Below are 24403 nucleotides of genomic sequence, written 5' to 3' on the forward strand. Positions count from 1 at the left end.
TGTATTATGAGTTTAAGGAATGCATTGCAGCAGGCAGCAAGAGAGTTCGTACACTGACGCAATCAGGTGGTTGGGAACATTTAATCTTGCTAAAGTTTTGCATTTATTTTAATTCTTTCTGAATATGATTTATTGAACTTTAAATGTTTACCATACTATGTCTTAATTAAACGGTCCCAATTCTCTTTGAAACATTTACTTCCATCTCCGTTAATTTTAGGCATATTTATTTTGGGCTTAAATTGTCTTTGTGGTTAGTCCATGGCCACTAGTATCAAGCAACTCAGAAAAATGGGTGGACAAAATAGAGAATTGCAGAGTTAAATTAACTTCAAGAGTTAAATAATCTGTCGACTTAAATAGAGAAAAATGGGTGGACAAAATAGAGAAAAATGGGTAAACTAACTTTACATTAAGTCGACAGATTATTTACTTCAAGTGTTAAATTAACTTATTTTGAAAATAAAAATTAACTACTCATCCAAAGAGATTTTTGCTTTAAAACTATAGTTTTATAAATTTAAGTTAAACAAAACATGACTAAAGGAACTGTTTGCAAGTTACTCCCTCCATTCGTTTTTAATTGTGGTATGTGTAGAAAAACTATGTTTTTATTTATTTTTCGTTTATAAAAATTCAATGCAATATTAATTATTAATTTGTTAATAATATTTTTTATTTTTTATTGTAGAGAGAAAAATATATAAGATAATAATGATAAAAAATGTTATACAAAAAATAATATCAAAATAATAAAATTTATTAAATATCTTGATAAATGTAAAAAGTAAAAAAAAAAACAATTGAAAAGGAACGCAAATGAGATAATAATGATTAAAAATGTTATACAAAAAATGAAAAATAATATCAAAAGTAATAAAATTTATTAAATATCTTGATACATGTAAAAAGTAAAAAAAAATTAAAAAAAAAATTGAAAAGGAACGCAAAGAGTAAAAGGTTAATCATATGGGAACAAATCCACTACCTAAAAGAACTGTTAGTCGTGGAAAAATGTTTAATGAGTGAATCATCTAATTAAACTAGAAAATGCATTGATAAGAAAAAAATTCCTACAATAAAATTAACAAAAATTTAAAAAGGATTACTTCAATTCAAAATTTTCATTTAAATCAGTCTCTTCAAAAAAAATTGTAAATATTACATTGATCAAATAGAAAGACTAGTGTGATAAAAAGTTTATAATTCTAATAACCATTTTGAAATTTGATTAATGTTAGTATCACACTTTGTTTTACATTAGTATCACACTTAAGACTTTAGAAAATGAAATAACTTATTTAACCGATATTTTACACACAAATATCAAATTTAATGTGTTATAATTATCCACCGTTGTTCATACACTCTCCATATGATACAAAGAAAATAATTAAAGAGCATAAGCAATTGCCAACCAAAACTGATAATCCCACATTTCCATAAAAAGAAAATGGATTTTAATTAAAATATATTTTCAGTGTAATTTTTTTACATTTATATCCAAATATATCTCATCATGTGTTATAAAATAACTACAAATATTTATGTAGAAAAATGCAATTAGATGCATATACAAAATATAATAGTGCATATCAATTAAACTAAAAGAAAATTGGATTCAATAATCCTTATGTGTTTGAATATCATGAAAAGTTGAAAACTTACATGACACAAAAAAAAAAGGATGGATGGATGTATCTTGATTTTCTTTACAATTGTAAATTTAAAGATATGATATAACCTTAATTATTGAATGTAAGGATCTACATTAATTCTTAAACATATACCATTTGCAAAATAATTTCAATGTAACAACTAACAAGTGCAAAATTAATTGATATTTTGTAGTTCTTTAAGAAATGGAGTAAACAGTCAAACAAATTTGCAATTTCATATCTCAATCCAGTAAAACTTTCATTAATTAATTACTTTATTAGGAATTTTAACTTACAAAAAAGGGGTATCCCAAAATAATTACTTTATTATAAAATTCACAAAACATAGTACCAAAATGTCATAAAAGCAGCAATGCCAGTTATAATACAAAGTGTATCCAACCTACTTTCACTTCTCATCTTTTCCTCCTTCAACTCATTTTGCACTTTTGAATACATATGACAAGATTCAAGAACTTCACTATAATTTTTGCTCCTTCTGCAACTAAGTGCTTCTTTAAGAATATGCAAACTGTTCCTTCCATTAACATGAGCACCTTCCATGTCTTTCAATTGCATGCTAAGTTCTGTTAATTTAAGACTAGTTTGGAACCCTTCTTCTTCAATGTGAACAACTCTAAACTTCATGACAAGAATACACTGCACTACTTGAGAAGAAAGAATGTCCTTTGCAGGGAGAACTGATCCGAATCGGATAACAAAGTCTTTATCGGTTGGCCAATGTCTTTGACCGTCGAGAGGACTCCAGCTTGCAAGATTAGCAGACTGCTTTATTTTCTTGTTTACTAAAATCCAACTAAGAAGGAGACCGTCGCGCAGCTCATGCCATAGTTTCCCGTCTTTCCTTTCTCTTTCCATGGATGTAATTGGTGGAAGACCGTCCGATACAGAAAGGGTCACCACCCCGTCATTGTTATCGTCTCTATCTGCGTAAGCGAGGAGATCGATCCGAAAAGGACAGTTGTAGAACCAACCATCGAAGCCGTCTGCATTTGGAATCCCCCATTGAACTTTAGAGCAGATTGGTTTTCCCTTAAACCTGATGTCTACAATGGAAACAAAATCAGATGGTGTGATGCTTTCGAGTTCATTTGTATCGCCATAGTATTCGGCTTCAGTCCAATCATCAGGGTACTCAAGATGGTTGTTCCACTGATACTCTCCAACCTCTTTGTTTACAATGAGAGGAAAACAATCAGCATAGAATTTTCGGAAACCGCCGATCGAGAATATTAAACTTTTAACATCCTCCCTATTGGTTGAAGGCCACACAGATGAACATACATTTTCCCATAAACTCTCTTCTTTTGAGATGGAACAAAAAGCTGCACATGTACAAGCTAAACTAGCCAATGCAGGACCATCGAGTCGTCGTAATATGTCATAGAAGAGATCGCTACTCAATGAGTCTATGCTATCAATTGGTGCAATTGACATAGCAACAATCCTGACTGTCAAAAAAGAAAATTCAAATTAAAAATATATAGATGCATGACAAATGACATTGTGACAAACTTCTTTTAAAGATAATCTAATATTCTTATAAACTAGAGGTTCAATAAAATAGGAAGTTTATAAGAAATATTTAATCAGATATAGATTTAATCCATTATAAGTTATAACCATCTCCTAAGTAATCTCTGCTGAGAACACATCACCATTACCAGCAAGAATGTTCCATATACAGGCAAATGAGCTACACAACATACATGCTAGCTTAAAATTATCATATAAAACTAAAAATAAATCATTTTTAATTTCAATAACAATATTGAATGCTGACATTTTGTGAGGGAATAATTGAATATGCTGAACTTCACGAAGTAGCAACAAAAATTCACATAATTTTGGTACCCTAAACAAATCAGTTGCAAACTAGAAGGTTGAATTCAAAATAAATGTCAGCTTTTCAAAACCAAAGATTAGTAAAAGGAGTAATACATCATATGACATGAAAGTGTAACAAAGAAAGAACTCAAAATATTGCTATTACCAATGTCAAATAATATATATCAAAATAATAAATCAAGAACTTGCTATCTAGGTGTCTATAATTGACTAGTGAAGTCCTCTTGAGTCACTTTTGAACCTGTTCTTGTGCATCTTAAAAGTAGTCTAAGTAAATTTCAATATCCTACATAGATTGTAGAAGCTAAATGTTTCAACAATATAAGATACTCAAATCACATCTTAAGAGCAAGATCAGCAAGCAGTTGCGTCAATATCGTGTTCATGTATATGCATTTACAGCATTTAATTGATGGCAGATTCTAATCAAGGTATCAGATACAAAGATTTCAAAGGAGAACTTAGACATTCGACTCAACCTCATACATCTTGTGCACATTCAATCAGGAACACCACTAAAATTAATTTACAAAATATCCAATATATTACATTAAATTCTAATAGTTTAGTACAATTTCAGCACTTAGAATTAAAGAAAATTCAACACTTATTTCAATTTCATCAAGTTGTACATTTTTAAAAAGTATCAAATTAGTATATTTTTATAGCTCAACATATATTAAGTTCAAGTAAGCTTTAAATTAATAACTAAACGATTGGACTCAAGTGATTAACAACCTTCCGTCAAAGACGAACTCGGAAGAATCCAAATTGGAGTCCTACCTGAAACAATCCTCAATCAGACTTAACTTATTTCCCGACCAAACTCCGAATTTACAAGCTCCTTCCCTCGGAACTGGAGGGTAAAAGACACAACAACAAAAAGCTTCAAATGGATAACTTGCAACCCTTTATATGCTAGCAGCAGAATATCCTTTTACAGAAACATCACAAATTGACCAACAAAGCTAAACAAAATTGAGAAATGACAAACATATATGTGAAATGAACAAAGATATAGTCAAATTCAGCAACTCAAAAATTAAAAAAGAGATAAAGAAAAAGTTATTAGTTGTAGTTACTAACCTTAAAATACAAGACCCGTTTAATGATCAACAACACGAGAAAGCTGTCTGAAACAGAAACATATGGGGCAGAGGAAGAAAAAAAAAACTGATTTTGAAGCAAACCCAGAAGAGAGGAACTAAAAAACCCAATAATATATAAAGATCGGGTTAAGGGTCACAATCTATTTGAACTTTCGGAAGAAACGTGTTCTTCGAAAGACGAGAATACGAGGCAGTTTCTCTGAACTTTTTCTGGTCTCAACCCCACAAATTTTGCCACGACTATAACCTTCTTTATCACAAGACTTTTTTTTATGAATGTATGTGCATTGCACGGGATCGACTATTTATCTCAATCCACTGAAACAGACAAATAATTTGATATATTATTTTATTTAAATTCCAGGGAATACCGATCTTTTTTTGTTACAAAGACGGAATTCCAATTTAAGTATGTGAAAATTCGTGTAATAATTAATATAAAATAGCATATAATTTTTTCCAGTTAGTCCACAGTGTCCATTGATCCGTACGGTTATAAAAAAATGATTTTAGTATTTAATAATTTTGATATCATTTTTAAAATATTTTAAAGAAAATAATATTTGTGTTTATTATTTTAATGATTTTCTTTAGAAATCAGTGAAAATAATTTTTTATTCAAAACAGTTTTAGTTTTTTTAGCTTTTTATTCTCGTTTGCTTTTATGAAATGATTTTTTTTTTATGAAATGATTTTCTTTAAAATGATTATTTTTTTATGAAATAAACTATAACTATAACTAAAAATATAAAAATAAGTTACAATAGAATTTAAAACATTGTGCAAAGGTACCGGCGACTCAAGATTTGTTGAGGCGTCTAAAATAAATTTTAAAGCAAGATTTTGATAAATGATTTAAATATAATTTTAATTTTTTTATCTATTATTTAATATTTATTTTAGTTTTTTATCTTTTTCTTTTTATTTTGATTCATTATATTTTATAACTAGTGTATTTTAATCATTTTCATCATAACTCTTTTAAACAATTGTATATTTATTGTTATGAACTATTAAGATTAAATATTGAATTAGTTGTAAAGCTAATTGTAAAATCTTAATAAGAATGAGTGAAAATACCATAAATTTTAATAAATGTTATTTGTTTCAAAAAATTTACACATGTTACAAAACAAATAATTTTTCAAGTGCAAGTCTATTGGTTTAAATGATTGTTTTAACAAAAAAATATTATATTAGATACATATTGACATTTTGTTAGAAGGGATTTGACTCATCGGATGTTGTTATAACTTTGGTTGTGATTGAAACAAATACTAAAATAGATCACTTATAAAAACTAAATGATCAAAAGGACTAAAATAAAAATAAATGACCAAAACGAATATTAGGTAAAAAATAAAGAACCAAAATTATATTTAAGCCTTGACAAATAAAATAAAATAGAGACATTTTGATGCTAATAGTAATCCCTATATTCCTCTTCAAACCACCTTATGATATTCTAATAATATCATTTAATTAATATTACATGCATAATCTCAGAGTCGACCCAAGGCTAAAGCTAGTAAAACTAGGGTTTTAGAACTCTAAAAAATAATTAATTAAAGAAATAAAAATGTAAGTAGTACCACAAGTTAAAGGTGTCACAATTATAAAAGAACAATCATTAACATATTTAATTAAAATATTCTGTATCTCATAAAACAAACAAAAATGTAAAATCTAATTAAAATTATAGTAAAATATTGTTATTAGTATTAAAAGAACATCTATTATTTTTAGAAAATATTTTACATATACTTTAAATTTTAATAAGAGTTGGACAGGTCTTACATCATCTATTTTTTTGTATTAATGAATAATAATGGTGAATACTTTAATAATTAATAAAAATAATTTACTAAAAATATTAGAGAAATGCTAACAAGTGGTATATTAATGAATGATAACGCTGAATACTTTAATAAATAATAAAAATAATTTAATAAAAATATTAGAAAAAATGCAAATGGGAACTTGTTAAGGCATAAAAAAGAAAATAAACAATGAGAAATAAGTTTAACTTAATTAAGGAAGGAAATCAAGTCAAACATGATCTAGTTCAAGATCTACTGATTTAAATATAACAAGCTAAGCTCGAAAGTTTTGACACCAACCAGTCTGAATTAAAATTTATTTAATAGAATTCTCTTTTAAAAGTTATTACCGAGTAAGTAACATTGCATAATAGAAATGCCCTTTGGATGCAGACTTATGAGAATACATAACAAGATAAATTGCAATGAAACCGAGGGCGTTGAAACTCAATTATCAGGGTAAGCAACTGGCATAAAAATGAGTGATATATAATATTAACACACAACCACCACCTACCATTAACCATTAAACAAGGGGTTGAATAACATCAATTCTGCTGATCAGCACGCCCACCTATAAATGACTCTTTCTTTCAAAGTGTATTCTTTCCACTATTAAATCATTCTCTAAGAAATTAGCACTCTTTAAAATTGAAGAATTTATAATTCAACTATGACATTTGTTAATTAACAATAAATGCTGAAAAGGATGGGGTTGAAAATAAATTGCTTCTAGATATTTTTCGGCACTAATCAAATTTGAACCCTCTACTGTTGAGACAGAAAGATACAATTTGGGGAAACTATAGATAACTAAATTTTTGCTACTAAACTAAAGTCCTCGGAAAGTTTATTTCAAAGGTACATTTTTTTTTCCTACACATTTTACTAATAAAAAATAAATAAAACACTTCTTCTAGTCCTAGCAGGTGTCTATAGTTTTGCCCTACAACTTTTATCTTACAAAACCCATCCTAATTGATTATAAGATCCATCAGTTATAATAATAACTAAAACAAACTATTCTAGCTCTTTAAAAACTGGAGAGGAACCAAAACCTTAAAGGGGACCAAATCTCAGAATTCGACAAGATATGAGAAGCTCATATATGCAGACTTTAGTTGAGACTTGAGTGGCGTTAGGTATCTTTTAGGAGTTAAAAAAGTAATATCGATCAGTTATAGAACTCAGGACGGAATTATACAGAAGAACTTGAAAGTACTTGTTCAAAAAAATGGAAAATATAGGCAAAGCCAACATAACTAATCAGCAAGAACACTCCTTTGATGTCTCCACAAGACCGCTCAGAAATTCTTCCTACAACATAACCATATGGCACAAAAATTCTGAATATGCAATTCAACGACCGCGGCCACGACCGCGTCCACGACCTCGGCCACGCCCACGCCCCAAAGGCTTCCCTGAAATTAAAATTAAAATGTTGAAAACCAAAAACAACCAGATAGCAGCCAACATGAATAAAAAACTGCAGCAAGTCAAATAATGTAAAATACCAGCAGTTGGCTTCTTAGGCTTGACCCTAGGTGCCTCTTCAACCAGCAAAGTCTCAAGATTCAAGCTGTCAGGAAGGATATAATAACGAATGTTGTTACCCCTCACGCTGAGATGATCGAGAGTCACTGGGTTTTTACCCTTCAGTGTTAGTTTGACTGTTTTCAAGTGTGTGTTCATACTGATATCAACACCTGCAGCATAGCAACAAGACAGAAACAATATAAACTAAAGCTTCCAAACACTTATGATCTCATCCCAATAATAAAAGATTCAGAAACCAAGTGGCAAGCAATTTATTTAGACGCATTGCAATACCTACCCATATGTTTTTATTAACGACTAACAAGGAAAACTCCTGGTGCATGATTAATATTATATTTGCATTATAAGCAAGCTACATGCCAAATTGTAATACAGGATCAAACTCTTATAGCCTCCGTAAAAAAAGGTACTACTTGTGTTCAACTGTTCACTAACAATTCATGAAGCTAGTTACACCTGAGTCTCAAACATCGCAAAGTTTAGCGCAAGCAAATATAACAGATGTAATAAATAATTTGTGAACTTTCTATTTAGCTAACAAAATCAAACTAAATCCAGGCTGCTGAACAGAAAATTCCACAGTACAGGCTGTGTGAGATTTAATTAGAAGCTGCAGATGAGATTGGTGTGTTTCTAAAAAATTGGCTTAGATTAGGTAAAATGCATTGGCTGATATGGGGATCTTCATATTACAGTACAACAGAATACAATAAACATAAAGAAATAAAATAATAGGTTTACAAATGAAATTATTGATAATGCAAAAGCAAACACATTTTCAAAGAAAATGTCAATAAACCATTATTATTGTTCGATCATAATTTTGTTTTGCTTTATTTGAACTTCTATTTATTCAAGAAAAAAATAACTTTTAAAAAGTATCTTTCACTTTTTATAGCACATGCTTTAGTACAAATAGCACTTTTCATTTCCAAATGATTGTGATGCTGTGTTGAAATTCAAAATTTTAAGATTATTAAGCATACTCCTTCGGTCCAATTGTCCATAGACTAGAAGGCTGGTTAGTTCTCTAACATTTAAGAAGATACACTTGCAACACAAGAATCAATTAAAACTTCAGAATTTAATATGTATCTTGCCAAAATGTAATTGTAAACAAACACCTTCTGACTGTTCCAAGTCTCAACTTCTATTTTACATTAAACATTATTATCGTCATTCCAATTGAAAACAAAAATTTATCAGAAAGAAAACCAAGCAAAAAATTTGAGCAGAAAGTTGAAGAGAACCACAAATATAATCTTATCATATGGTAGCAAGTTTAGGTGCAAAGAGACAATAGGAATACTTCAAACATTGTGATTACCTCCACGACTGCACTAAATTAGGAAAAGGAAAACACCAAGAAAATGACAGGGTAACCAGCTATTCATTGTTACACAAAAGAAAGGTGTACATACCAGGAATCAACATCAACAACAACAAATATGAAGCACTGACATACATATATACACAGACACCATAAACAATACTGAGTCATTGACACCGGTAATAGATTGAGAAGATGGAAGCAATTGAATATAACTACATGTGTTGGTGTTGTGTCGGTGTTTCAGTCTCGCACCCCAACATGTGTCACCGAACACCTCGGTAGCTCAGAAACTTCTGATCAAAAGTGTGCCCGGTATCCAACACCAACACAACCCTGACACATTGGTGACATTAAATTAATTCATTTTCTCAAATTATTATCGGTGTGTCTGTGTCCGTATCTGTGCTTCAATCTGAAGTGTTGTGACTTGCTACTACATAATTATCAAAGGGTGATATCTTAATTGCAGTACAAAATGTGTCAAACAGTAAACTACAAAGCTTAAAATATATCTTTACTATCAGCAACTGAACTATCAGTTTGCAAATGATGGGTAACCATATTCAACTAAGCAACCTATTTCAAACAAAAATAATTTAAGATTTTAAAATTCCAGAAGCGTTAATCGGGAACAATAAAGCGAACATTATATAATTCTACGGCGACTAAAGGTTATTACTATGATAAACACAGTTATTATTGAAAAATGAGAAATGTTTGAGCGCAAAGAGAACTTATTAGGGTTTAACGGCGTGAAGAGTATAGATGTGTAATAAGAGTGGAAAAAGGAAGAAGGAAGGGTTAGTAGGAACCTGTAATGGTGCCATGAACAATTGTACCGTTCTTGAGCTCGATTGATACGGTTTCGTTGTTCAATTTCATCAGAAACCTGCTCCGGTTTAAAGGCAAACATTTTCAGGATCAGAAAATTTGAACAAGAAGAGAGAAAGAGAGAGTGTAAATAATAAGTTGATGAAGGAAAGAGACCTAACGAGCTTCATGGCGGCGGAAAATGAGCACCACCTTTGAACTTCACTGAGGAGCGGGACAGAGAGAAAGCCGCTAGTCGCACTGTGCACAAGGGGTTTTAGACTCTTGTCGTACGACACCGTTTTGGTATTTCTCTTACGTTTACCTCTTAATAGCACTTGGCAAGTGGCAAGGAAGTGAATACCCAATACGTATCCGGGGTCTATAGAATACACTAACAAAAATTCTTAGATGAAATGTTTTATTTTGAATTTGAATTTTGGATCTTAGATGAAATGTTTTATTTCCAATTTAAATTTTGGACATTATAGTTGTATGTGAATGTATAGTATAAATATTATAAAAAAAAATACTCTAAAAAATAAACGGAGAAAAAGAAAAACATTTTTTTCAAAATCAAAATAATTTTATGATGGTGTTATAAGTGTAACATAAGGGTAAAATATCCGTATATATTTTATTAATATTTATCATGATACCACTTTTAATTTTGGAGTCAAAGTTATATATTTAAATTAGTGTGATGAATATCACTAACTTCACTAATTATAATATTGTAGTCTAGTAGTAAAAATATATGTATTGAATCCATTACAAGAAAACATTCATTTTGTAGTCAATTTAAAAAATATTTTGTAATCGAAAAAAACTCTCACAAATCACTGACCTAAAAAACACTCACATACTAAAATTTTGGTTGTTATTTGTGGCTGAAAAAACTCTCACAATGGATTTAAATTTCGGCTGAATTTTGTGGCGATCTAACTCCTCACAAAATTACAACGTTGGAGCATTGTGATGGCTAAGGCCGCCACAAAATCCTGCTAAATTTTTTTTCCGTTGCGAGTGTTTTATCATCCACAAAATCACACTTTTATGAAGGTAAAGGACGCCACAAAGGAAGTCATTTGTGACTGCTTAGACCACCACAAATGCATTCGTTTTTTTACTGTTCAAGCTTAGGGATGGCAATGGGTAGGGTTTGGGTAGGGTACTATAGTACCCGTCCTCATACCCGTGATTTAAAAAAATACTCATACCCATACCCTCTTGGGTATCAACTTTAATACTCGTACCCTTACCATCTGGGTACTTAAGTGCCCGTACCCATACCCGTTACCCACACTTTAACTAAAAAAATCGATAAATAAATGATATTATTGTGATTAAAATTTAAAAATTATTCAAATATCTTAAATTCAATCATAAAATATTATAAACCAAAATATTTTCTAACTCAAAACATTTCAAATGAACACTGGTTACAATGCATATTTAAATATCCATAATAATATTTTGTGAAGTTGCAAGTCATACGACAATATTATCTGAGATACTTGATACAAAGTTGCAAGTATAATTATAAAGTTATGATTAATAAGATATAACTATTAGTTATAAAATCACAATTATTTACATATTTATCATATTCAGATTCTAAAAAAATTTGCAAACGTTTATGTTTCAATTATAAATATTGTAATGGTCCAATGATATTAATAGATGTTAAAACATAAAAGAAAATAATTAATTAAACTAAACACTAATATAATAAATAATATATTTATATAAGTGCGGGTGCGGGGCGGGTACTATAGTACCCGTCCCCGCACCCATACCCACTTAATTTTGCGGGTAATTACCCATCTCCATGCTCATACCCATTATGCGGGTTTTTATCCTACCCATTGTGGGTTTTTTTGCGGGTGCCCACTGGGTATGGGTATAATTGTCATCCCTATTCAAGCTGCCACAAAGGTCAAATGTTCTCTTATAAATATCACTCATCCTCTCATTTTTTATTTCTTCCTTATCTCTAAATTTTTTCTCTACCTTATCTCTAAATTTTCTCTCCACCTTATCTCTAAATTTTCAACCCACAATTTGTACATCAAATCCGAATCCGACCGACTCGTTCACAATGAATTGACTTTGTGTGTCATCTAGATGAAAAATAATTATTTATTCATTTTTAAAAATTGCACTTCAATAAAAATACTCTCAAGAATTTAACATCTCAAAAATCATACATTTCTATTGCATTATTCAATAGTTAAAATATATGCAAAATCACAACAAAACACCTAAATCAACTAAAATTGACAACAATTATATGTCAATAGTGCAAATATAAAAAGACAAAATATGTCATGTTAGTGGTCTAACAACTTAATTATATCCACAATAAGATAATAATAGAAAAACAATGAGAAGAAAATATCACTTAAGTCAATGAGTTGAGTTGTTGGTTCAAAATATCAAATTTTCTATCCGAATCAAACATCTTTCAGTTTAAATGTGTTGATTAAGGTTGGACCTAGATTAGATTGAATTTGCATATTGACAAGTAGTTGTGAACACCTCTAATGCACGTGATATGTATATCTATATGTGAAATAACTAACTGTTGTCAAACTATCATCTGAGTACTCCATTGTAATAGCGATTCACTTATGATAAGAATAATGTTAAAATTTACAAAAAAAATATTACGATGTTTCTTCGCTATTTCTAAAATGATGGTTTGGTTAGCTCCTACTCAACGTGTTGTGATTTTTTTCAAGAATACAATATGACTCTGATTGAAGATACACCACTAATGAGTGGGTATTCATATGATTATGATATGGGTGAGAATAAGTTGAATGTAGGAGTGGGTATTGATATGACTATGATATGGATGAGAATAAGTTGAATGTAGGAGATTCAATTTCATTTTGTAAAAACATCGGATATGTAAGATATATGAGTTTGAATAATTTAGTATGATACAATATTTTAATGGGGTCAGACTTATGTGACCTTGGAGACATAATTGAAGCATTGCATCATGCCCTTAGGACAATTCCACGTGCCAACCAAGGACTAAAGCAAATTGCTCTTATTGGTTGCAATTGTTGGCCTAGGTCTTCAAGCACTTGTTTATTGGTCGCAATTGTGCTATTATGTATGTTGTATGTTTGAGTTCCATAAGAGTCATTTGAAATAAACATAAATCTATTTATAAGGGTTAAATTAACGCATTTTAAAATATTTTATATTTTAAATTGAGATATCATTATCTCATCTTAAATTTAGTTCATACAAATAGATAAATCATATTTTTATTAACTTAATCTCTCTCTTCTTTTTTTTTTAATATTCTAAACATGTATCTAGACTATAAATCTATGTACTATCATTCAAATGAAGTAAGTTTACTATTACGAAAAAAAATAATGATGCAGAAGGATGAGCATACAGCCTAACATGAAGGGATAAGGTTTCATACACTGGAAATCAATGAAAGATTAAATACAGTGTTTGTTTATGTCTCTTAGACAAAATTATTCAATCTTAGATACATAAAACCAGGTGCATACAATAAAAAGGGAAAGTGTATAATACCAGTAGAATCTAGTTTACATCACACTACTCCTTGCCAAGCCATACATGCATGAATTTCAAAGCCAATCATCTATATAATGAACGAAAGGCAACACACCAATAAGGCCATTTATTCAAACTTCAAAGCGTGACGATTCTGTAATGACTAATAAGGCCAAAACTTAGGATTTGGCAAAAGACAGATGCAAGTAGATCTAAGCGATGGATGTTGTAGAGTTGAATCTAAAACAATCAGTTTGTCGAGCAAAGACTGATCCACTAAATCCCAATCTAGATGCAGCCAAATCAAATTGCAAAAGATTATTATCCAACTGATACCCTCCAATCACAATCGAAGTCCTCACATTCTCACCACCATTCATAAACCCGAGACACAAAACATCGTCATTTATATTCACCATCGAATTCGCACCAAATATACTCCAAACCACATTTTCATTTTGCAAAACGAGCTCAATAGTAGGCACGGCCGCACCCAATCGCGTCCCACTCAAATTATCAAAACTGTAACAGAATTCAAATGGCTCAAACGAATCCGTCCTCGTTATGTTTCTAGCAACCGACGCTTTAACAAAAGCGTCCGTAACCGCTTTGTAAATAGAACTTTCTAGAACCGTGTAAGGATTCACCGTACTCAGTTTCGTTCCACCAAAACCGTTACTGTTTATCGTTAACAAACTCGTGTTAAGCGCAACCACTTTTTTATCTATTTTTATTTTTTTCACGCCGATGAAATACTCGGCTGACGGCTCACCTTGAGTGAAAGCCGAAGCCGTGCTGACTGGATTAATTAAAAGCGGCGTGTAAGTTAGCGACTCGGAATCATAAACCACGTTTGGGAGAGATCTGTTATTTGCGAGAAAACCGTAAGGACCGTCACCGAATAAAACGACGCCGTCTGAAGACGAAAAACAAATAGCGAATTTTCTGTCGAAGCTAAAAGCAGAAGCTAATTGAGATGGAAAAGCGATTTTAGTTCTGCCGAGACCAGCCATACCAGAAGCACCACTAGCGAGTCCTTGTAATAAAGAAGTCGGTGCACACGAAAATAGAAAACGAGAAACGGCGACGTTTTGAGTTGGATTGAAGCCGTTGGTGGATTGGACTGATAAAACGTCTTCTGCGAGTTCGCCGCTGGTGGCGGTATGGGTAACGGTGTTATCGGGAAAGAGACCGCAGGTGTTGTTGTTACAACCGGGTTTAGGGGATGAGAAGCAATCACCGCAGGCGGTGGATTTGGCGAGGGAGCATTGGGCGGAGCGGCAGCGTGCAGGGCGGTATGTGGAGGAAGTATAGTGTTGTTCGCAATCTAGCCAGAGGAATTGGCCGCCGAGATCAACGACGAGATTTAGTGGGACGAGTGGGGTTCTTTGGTTGATTTGTGCTATGTATTGGTTTGTTGTTAAGGTATCTTTTGTGACTGGGAGGACAAGTGCTTTTGGTCTGAAAGATTGTTGAGAAAAAGTGGGTGCAATGAAGAACAGTAGGAGAAGGTATTGAAAAATGGAATTAGACATGGTTTGAGATAAGTGTTGATATTGAGTTGGAGAGGATGGTGCAGAGGGAGGTGTATTTATGCATGGAAATGGATATGGGAGGAGTTGCCACTTTTGATTCACTCGTGAATTTGGAGCTTAAGTCAAAGACAACTAGAGATGTTATTAACACTGTCAATTTTGATTGCCACCTTTCTTTCTATCTTAACACAACTACAGAATGTTGCATATATGATCGCGAGTGGCGTCACGTTATTTTCTCGGTCAAACAAGTCTTGATGGCTCGTTTGATTCAGATTTTAAAAATTATACTATTTTAAAAACTAAAAAATTTGTTTTAATTATTTGTTTTAAAAAATTATTTTGTAAAATTATTTTTAATATTATATTTTTTAAACTAAAAAAGCAAAAGAGATAAATTGTGTTTTATTTTTCAATTTTTTTAACTCTCTAATAAAAAACTGTTTTAAAAATTGGAATTTCTAGATAATTTTTTTTTAGTTTTCTTTTTAAAAACAATTTTTTAAAATTTATTTCTAAAATAATTTTCAAAAATTAAAAAGTAAAATATAATCAAACAACCTATTATTATATTCTTTGTACACAATAACTTGTTATATTTTAGTTTCTTGTTCTCTATTCATTATACCTTAAAATTATACATCAAAATGTCTTTTATTTTATCTTTTAGAGTCGCAAGGCAGCTAAGTTTACAAGCAACTTTTGTTTTCTTTTGTAAGATTTCGCATCTCAAACAAATTATTAATCATTTAATAAATAACAAAATAATTAATTACTTATATTATCAAAATCAAACAAAATATATTTAAATAAAAAAAATGCATATATCAAAAATAATATGGTGCCAAAACAAAGTATTATGTTACTTTAACATATGTATCTTATTTCTCCTTTTTATGAAATATCATTTACAATAATACGAAAGAGTTGTTAAAATAATATTATTTAATTTAATATATCTACTTAATTGTATTAATTTATATTTTGTTAATTAAATATATTTTATTTAACTTTATTAATATAATTTGTTTTTTTAATTATTTTTATTATTTTTATATTTATGAAATTAATAATTAAATATTTATTATAAAAAATTAAAATAATAGATGTTCGCATTTCGTAATGCAACCTTGGAGAAAGAAAAAAATGTTTTATTGGTAGCATCCCCATCTTGCAACTTAACTAATAAAAATAAAATATTTTAATATATAAATTTCAATTTAAAATATAATATAAAGTTCTAAATAAAAATAGATATAAAAGAAATTCAACTCAACAACAGTTACATTTCAATTTTTTCCAATCCTACCCTTTATTTAATGTTGTGAACACCATAATAATTTATGATTTTTTAATTAAAATCCTTAAGTTATTATTACTATCTCATTTTATATTTATAATAATAATTAAAATATAACAATTATTAATAAAGATAGTTTTACAGTATTATAATTATTTTTTATTTATTATATTTTTTAATTAAGTAATTGAACTCAAGTGATTGAAATAATTTAAATTTGAATTTTGTTTAGGTCAATTTTTAGTTATATTTTACTTATGTTTCAATCGAATTTTAGATTATCAAGACCTCATTTCTTTAAAAACTATATAGTTAAATAAATAAAATTTTATTTTTTTAATTTGTATAAAATATTTAAATGCAATAGTTATTTTAGAATGAATTAAATAATTGTTTTATATATTTCTTATCTTTTCATATTCTCAACTTATTTCCTTTCCAATTTTGTATATTATCAGCTAACTTATAAATTAATCCATTAAATACATTTTTACTTTTAATTTAACTAAAACAAATTTGAGAGTTCATTTGAGTAGCTGTGAGTTTAGTTTTTTTTTTGTTTTTTTAGCCATTTTTAAAATTAAATTTGTTTGAGTAAAATCGGATTGAAATAATTTTTACGTTATTTAAGAACATATTTTCTCTTAAACTAAAAAAGAATATAGTTTTATAATCTTGTTTGTCTTTTAAAATTAAAATGTGACCAATCACTAGACGTCGACATCACTTCTCCAATCATTGACTACTATCGTCACCACCCACCGTCTTCGGTCGTCGATCACCATCGCTAACCACCGTTGTCAACCACTCACCTCCGCAACTAACATCATCACTCAAAACCTACATATGCAAATCGCCGACAACCTCCACAAACCAACCACTTCTGATCATTATCACCAACCACCTACTTCTAACAACCACCAACCACTGTCTTCTTTCACCATCGCCACAACCATCTATCATCTACTTTCAACAACCAATGACCACCACCTCCAACTGTCGACCATCTCTTTCAAACACTAAGCCAACTTCGACGAATGATCGCCGCTATTATTAAAATTATTATAGTTAAATTATAATTTTATAATATTTAAATTATTTTAAAATAATTATATTTTTTATTAATTTTCATTTTAATTAGTGCTATATACCAATATTTTTCTATTTCAAAAATTAAAAACCAAAAACCAAAAATTAAAACTGATTTTCGATTTCTAATATTTTATAATATAAAACCAAAAACCATAAAAAGCAAGATATTAGTCATACATTTATAAATTCAAGATTTTAATCTCACTATTTTATAAGTTTAGTAATTTTTCTTCATGACATAACCCTCTTTTATACTTATCTATTTGACATGCCATAATTATTAAGAGAAATTCTATAATAGATGCATTAATTCGACATTTACCAATACATTTGATCTTTAACTTAATAGTTAAATGAGTTTGATTTAAAAACAAACTAGTTTTTATCATTTAAAAAATTATAATAACTAAATAATAATTATCAAAAGTGTTGGTGAAAGAAAATTATTTTTTTTTAAACTTTTTTATTAGTCATAATACTTAATATCACAAAAGGATTTCGATAAAAAAATAAAAAATTAGTATAATATTAATAAACCATGAAATAATACTTTTTTTATTAGATGATATCTTTTAAAATATAAAAATTGACCAATAGTTGTTTGATTCATGAAAATGATTATTAATTTATTAGTTTAGAGATTAATGAATAAAACACTTCAACTTTTAAATGTAGCGTAAACATTCTCATTTAGTAATGATATTAAATAATAAGATTCAATAATTGATCATTTTTAACTAACAATTTATAATATTTTTAGATATAAAAGTCTTATATAATGTAGTTCATACGACACCGTACACATACACTAGTAGTGTATTTATGAGTATCCGTATTTATTGGAGTTGTGAGGTGTTTTCTATTACTCCATCTGATATCAATCATGGAAAAATATCAATACTAATACATTTATTTATTAGTATGATCAAATTTTGAATATTTTTTATAAACATATATAAAATAAATATATCTCTTATAAAAAAGATGTGAGACATCAAGTACATCAACTAATATTTAAAAAATAAATATTATATGCGAATAAAAATTATTTAAATAATTGATATATCTTAAAAATCACAGCTATTTTCTATAAATAAAACCAAAAAGACTCAATAAAAAATATTATAAGTTAGATGGAATGCAGTATATGATTGCAATTATTGTGCCGTATAAAAATTAAAAATACACTGGTCGATATAGTATTAAAAAAAAATTGAAAAATTCCAATTATGGCAAAATCCGACAGAAACATGGAGTTACAAAGTTGTACTCTAAAGAGGGGTCTACCAGGTTAGTCCATCAATTCGTCCCAATCTCCAAAACACAATAATGTTAATAACACGCATACGTTTTAATTTCTTTATTAATTAAAATGTTAAAATATCAAAATTTATATAGTGTGAATTTTCATCAATTAAAAATATATGTTAAAAATTATGCTTTTGAAAGTGTGTTATTAACACTTTTTAAAATAAAATAGGGATATGGTAGAAGGAAAGACAATGTTTGGATTAATTATTCCGTTTCAAATTGTTTTATGAATGATAAATCATTTTATATTGTAGTTATTATTACTACTACTAATTTCACTATTAAAAAACAATTAAATATAATCTCACTTCATATTTATTATCTAGAGTAGAATAAGAAATAAATTATATTATAAAATATTTTGGCTTAATTGCACTTTTGGTCCCCCTATTATAGGTGAAAATTGAAAGTAGTCCCCCCATTTTGTTTGTCCCCAGTTTTAGTCCCCCAAACAGAATTTGAGTCCAAATCATGATGAGTTGTCATTTTTTAATGACGTGTCAATAAAAAAGCTGACGTGGCAGACGCATACGTGGAATAAACTTATTATTATATTATTTCTGATTAAAAAATATAATTTATATTTTTTAAAATCATTATTATAATTGTTAAAAATCATTATTACAAATAAAATTTATTTGTTAAAATTAAATTAAAAGAAAAAACACCTAAAATAAAAAATCCTAAACAAATCAAAATCAAAAGGATTCACTCATGAACCCTAAATATTTGAGTTTCAAATTGGCATAGTTGTTTGTTCCTTGTTCTCTGGATTGTGATTAATGGTGGAGAAGAAGAGGCACACATGCTTGAAGTTACAGATCAGTGAAGAAGCAATATTCGTGAAGGGCACTTGGTTTGATACCCACTTTAACCTCTCCATCATCGATGGCTTCACTGCTTGGTACTACTAATCACTAATGTTTTCCGTTCCGCTACCCACCTCCATTTTTATGTCAAAACAATATTCAAGTTTTGATTTTGATTATGTGGTTATTGAACCTAAATTTGTTTGAGGAAGAAAAGAGAAGAACAAGAAATCCAAAAATTTTTGTAGAACATAAACCAATAAATTTTTGGTTTGAGGAACATAAATCCAAAAAATTGAGAGAATTCAGATTTGTGGTTTTAAGCTTCTGATCACTTCATTGTTATTTTGCTCACGATCTGAAGTTGAAGAAAATAAACCAACTTGGTTTCTGAACTAACCAACCCATCTTAAACTCATCACACCAAGATTTATCTAGAAAAGAAGGAAAAAAAGGGACAAAATGGACACACCAAGAACAAGACAAGGTTTAAGAAGGGAAAAAGCGAACAAACCAAAAACCTAGATCTATTGTTTGAAGATTGACTAGAGCGATGATGATGATGATGATAAAGGATGGGGTTTGATAATGGGGGAGGTATCAACTATGATGGTGATGATGATGAGAAGGTTGACTGGAGTGATGATGATGATGATGATGATGAGTTGTGCGAAGGTGATGATGGGTGATGGTGATGATGAAGGATGGAGTTTGATTTGGGAGGGCGGATTTTGATTTCTCATATTAGGGTTCAGTTTAGGGAAAAAAATCTATTTTAGATTATGTTTTATAAATCAATCTTATTTTTGAAATTTTAAATATAATAACATTACATAAAATAAATCAATCTTGTTTAGGATTTTTGATTTTAAGTGTTTTTTCTTTTAATTTAATTTTAACAAATAAATTTTATTTGTAATAATGATTTTTAACAATTATAATAATGATTTTTAAAAATATAAATTATATTTTTTAATCAGAAATAATATAATAATAAGTTTATTCCATGTATGCGTCTGTCACGTCAGCTTTTTATTGACACGTCAATAAAAAAATGACAACTCATCATGATTTGAACTCAAATTCTGTTTTGGGGGACTAAAACTGGGGAGAAACAAAATGGGGAGACTACTTTCAAATTTCACCTATAATAGGGAGACCAAAAGTGCAATTAAGCTAAATATTTTTTAAAAATCATCTTTTTTATTAGGAGAGGAGCGATAAAAATTTAGTTGTGTTAATGGTATATATTTTGATACTATTTGTTGTATTTAACAGGTACTAAAGACAATAAAACATAATTATTTGCGAACAAAATAACTCTATCGCTTATTTGCGAACAAAATATCTTTGTTTAATAAAAGGTTTTAAACTTTGTCCTTTTTTCCTTGTTAAATGTGTACTACAACACATTATTAGTAGCTATGTGTTACTTTTTGATTTTTTTAAATATTTATATATTATTAGCGATGCCTCGTCATAAGACCAACTCAATTTTGATTGTTATATTATTTTTCCAAAAATTAGTCAAACAAATTCTAATTTTAAGACTTGCAAGAGGCAGAACAAATTCATACAGAGTAACTCTAACTAACAAGATTTTTTCTAGAACTATAATCTAGAAAGAGATTATGTGTACACCAAATTGGTTTTCTTGTTGACTTTATCTTTTATCTTTATCTTATCCTTTTATAAATAAATAAATATATTATATTCTTTCATTCGTTTCTTTTTAGTTGTCTTATTTTAATTATCAATTAATTGTTTTTTATTAATAATATTTTTAATTATTTATTGTAAAGACATAAATATTTAAAATGAGATAGTAAATAATTAATAATATTATATAAAAAAATTGTATCAAAAATAGCAAATTTAATTTATTGTCCAACCCATTTTACTTGTTATTTTAGACGTATTCATCTGAATATTTAAACTAATCTATTTAAATTAACTGAATTTATATAAGATGTTAAAAAAATGAGGTGAAATGAGATAGAGCAGGTTGGTTCGTGGAGTAGATTAAAAAATTGCTATTGTTTGATTTTTTTTTTTTTTTTTTTTTATCATTTAGGTTTTTTTACTAACTCTACTAAATTTAAAGACTCAAAATAACCCATAATTTACCAAATCCAATTAAAAACATCAATCCAAATTAAAAGCTAATAAAAATGAGTTTTATGCATATGGATAAAGAAAACCGAACCTTATAACATTAACTAGTGCGTCAATACATTACAAAAGTGATAATATACAATCTCATATTCATAATATAGAGTTAAATTCTTACCGTGAATTATAATATACTTATTAAATTTTATAATTTTTTAGTTATTAGCATATTGTCACAGTAAATAAATTGTAATAATTTTTTTGAGATTGTTTAATATCAACGATAAACTTTTTTATATTAGTGACGAGTTTGTTATTGTATTTATCTTTGTTGATTAATAATGATTATATTTATTATTTTGATAAAATATAAAAATATAAAAGTGTTTTTTTTCACATTTCAACCCACAAACACATCAATCCGTCACCACTCACCACCGTCTATGCTGCGCCGTGATTGCGTCTACCATTTAAACCAAAAAATATTACTTATTTTCATAAATATAAAAAATCAAAGATTTAATACACATAAATCAAATACATCCGCATTTAAACCAGTAAATATAAATATTACTTGTTTACGTCTTGAACAAATTATTCAACCTTTGATACATACAACCAGTGTTGCATAATCATATAATCAGAAGGGGAAAAAGTATATATACACGTACGAATAGCATACTCTAGTTTACATCAAACTATACTCCTTGTGATTTGTGAAGAAGACATGAATTTCAAAGCCATTTATTATAAACGAAGGCAACACTAATTATTCAAACTTCCAAGCGTGCCAAAACTGCGAATTTAAGTTGCGGATGTAAAGTTGAAATTATAACATCCAGTTTGGCGTCCAAATAGCGTAGAGCTAAATCCCAATCTAGATGCAGCCAAATCAAATTGCAAAAGATTATTATCCAACTGATACCCTCCAATCACAATCGAAGTCCTCACATTCTCACCACCATTCACAAACCCAAGACACGAAACCTCATCATTTATATTCACCATCGAATTCGCACCAAATATACTCCAAACCACATTTTCATTTTGCAAAACGAGCTCAATTGTAGGCACGGCCGCACCCAATCGCGTCCCACCCAAATTAGTATAACAAAATTCAAAAGGATGAAAGGAATCCACCCTCGTTAGGTTTCTAGCAACCGACGCTTTAACAAAACCATCTGTAACCGCTTTATAAATAGAAGCTTCTAGAACCGTGTAAGGATCCACGGTACTAATTTTCGTTCCACCAATACCGTTACTGTTTATAGATAACAAACTTGTGTTAAGCGAAACCACTTTATCATCTATTTTTATTTTTTTCACGCCGATGAAATATTCGGCTGACGGCTCACCTTGAGTGAAAGCCGAAGCCGTGCTGACTGGATTAATTAAAAGCGGCGTGTAAGTTAACGATTCGGAATCATATACGACATTTGGGAGAAAACCGTAAGGACCGTCACCGAATAAAACGACGCCGTCTGAAGACGAAAAGCAAATAGCAAATTTCCTGTCGAAGCTAAAAGCAGAAGCTAATTGAGATGGAAAAGCGATTTTGGTTCTACCGAGACCGGCCATACCAGAAGCACCACTTGCGAGTCCTTCTAATAATGAAGTCGGCGCGCACGAAAATAGGAAACGTGAAACGGCAACGTTTTGTGTTGGATTGAAGCCGTTGGTGGATTGAATTGATAAAACGTCTTCAGCGAGTTCGCCGCTGGTGGCAGTATGGGTGACGGTGTTATCGGGAAAGATACTGCAGGTGTTGTTGTTGCAACCTGGTTTGGGGGATGAGAAGCAATCACCGCAGGCGGTGGATTTGGCGAGGGAGCATTGGGCGGAGCGGCAGCGTGCAGGGCGGTATGTGGAGGAAGTATAGTGTTGTTCGCAATCTAGCCAGAGGAATTGGCCGCCGAGATCAACGACGAGATTTAGTGGGACGAGTGGGGTTCTTTGGTTGATTTGTGCTATGTATTGGTTTGTTGTTGATGTATCTTTTGTGACTGGGAGGACAAGTGCTTTTGGTCTGAAAGATTGTTGAGAGAATGTGGATGAAATGAAGAAAAATAAAAGGAGGGTAATGAGGTGTTGAAGTTGAAAATTGGAACTAGACATGGTTTGAGATAGTGTTATATGGAAAGTAAATAGTGAATTGGAGAGGCAAGGATGTATATTTATGCATGGAATTGGATATGGGAGGAGTTGCCGCTTTTGATTTGTTTTATTAAGAAATTGGCGAAGTCAAAGATAAATAGATAGAGGTGTTAACAACATTTGTCAAATATGATTGCCACGTTTCTTTTTATTAACACCACTACAGGCTGTTGCATACTCTGGAAAATGGAAATCACATTCGATTCTTGGTCAAACTTAAACACTTAATATACTCCTGTACCGCAATATTCATATGTAGAAGTAGAATGGGACTCTCGAATTAAAATAAGAGAATCAAAGCTGACTCTTATTTTATATAACATATGCATTCTTTTTCTAAAGAATGAGGTGTACAGGAATCAGTATGAAATATTTCATGATCTCA

General features: G+C 29.7%; 4 protein-coding genes across 13 annotated transcripts; all 4 read right to left on the minus strand.

Annotated features, from left to right (window-relative positions):
• Positions 1-1891: 1891 nt before the first annotated feature.
• LOC101507801 (F-box protein At2g27310-like) lies at positions 1892-4913 on the minus strand. 10 transcript variants are annotated; one of them, XM_027333858.2, is made up of 3 exons: positions 4614-4913; positions 4311-4383; positions 1892-3126 (listed from the first exon to the last, which is right to left on the minus strand). In XM_027333858.2, exon 3 carries the CDS (start codon positions 3114-3116, stop codon positions 1995-1997), a length of 1122 nt encoding a protein of 373 aa, XP_027189659.1. In that variant the 5' UTR covers positions 3117-3126; positions 4311-4383; positions 4614-4913; the 3' UTR covers positions 1892-1994. The 10 variants fall into 10 exon arrangements, with proteins under 10 accessions (XP_027189659.1, XP_012569808.1, XP_073223930.1 ...); XM_012714354.3 differs by having other exon boundaries at positions 1892-3130; XM_073367829.1 differs by having other exon boundaries at positions 1892-3130; positions 4266-4383.
• A 2619-nt stretch (positions 4914-7532) lies between these two features.
• On the minus strand, positions 7533-10492 carry LOC101509392 (small nuclear ribonucleoprotein SmD1b). Its single transcript, XM_004495160.4, has 4 exons — positions 10334-10492; positions 10159-10235; positions 7971-8162; positions 7533-7877 (listed from the first exon to the last, which is right to left on the minus strand). Exons 1-4 carry the CDS (start codon positions 10345-10347, stop codon positions 7816-7818), a joined length of 345 nt encoding a protein of 114 aa, XP_004495217.1. The 5' UTR covers positions 10348-10492; the 3' UTR covers positions 7533-7815.
• A 3089-nt stretch (positions 10493-13581) lies between these two features.
• On the minus strand, positions 13582-15316 carry LOC101510034 (probable aspartic proteinase GIP2). Its single transcript, XM_004495162.4, has one exon. The coding sequence runs from the start codon at positions 15238-15240 to the stop codon at positions 13918-13920; it is 1323 nt and encodes a 440-aa protein (XP_004495219.1). The 5' UTR covers positions 15241-15316; the 3' UTR covers positions 13582-13917.
• Positions 15317-22333: 7017 nt separating this feature from the next.
• LOC101509714 (probable aspartic proteinase GIP2) lies at positions 22334-24054 on the minus strand. Its single transcript, XM_004495161.4, has one exon. It carries the CDS (start codon positions 23977-23979, stop codon positions 22669-22671), a length of 1311 nt encoding a protein of 436 aa, XP_004495218.1. The 5' UTR covers positions 23980-24054; the 3' UTR covers positions 22334-22668.
• Positions 24055-24403: the final 349 nt, after the last annotated feature.

The sequence above is a fragment of the Cicer arietinum genome, chromosome 4 (assembly GCF_000331145.2).
Source record: "Cicer arietinum cultivar CDC Frontier isolate Library 1 chromosome 4, Cicar.CDCFrontier_v2.0, whole genome shotgun sequence".
NCBI classification, from domain to species: Eukaryota; Viridiplantae; Streptophyta; class Magnoliopsida; order Fabales; family Fabaceae; genus Cicer; species Cicer arietinum.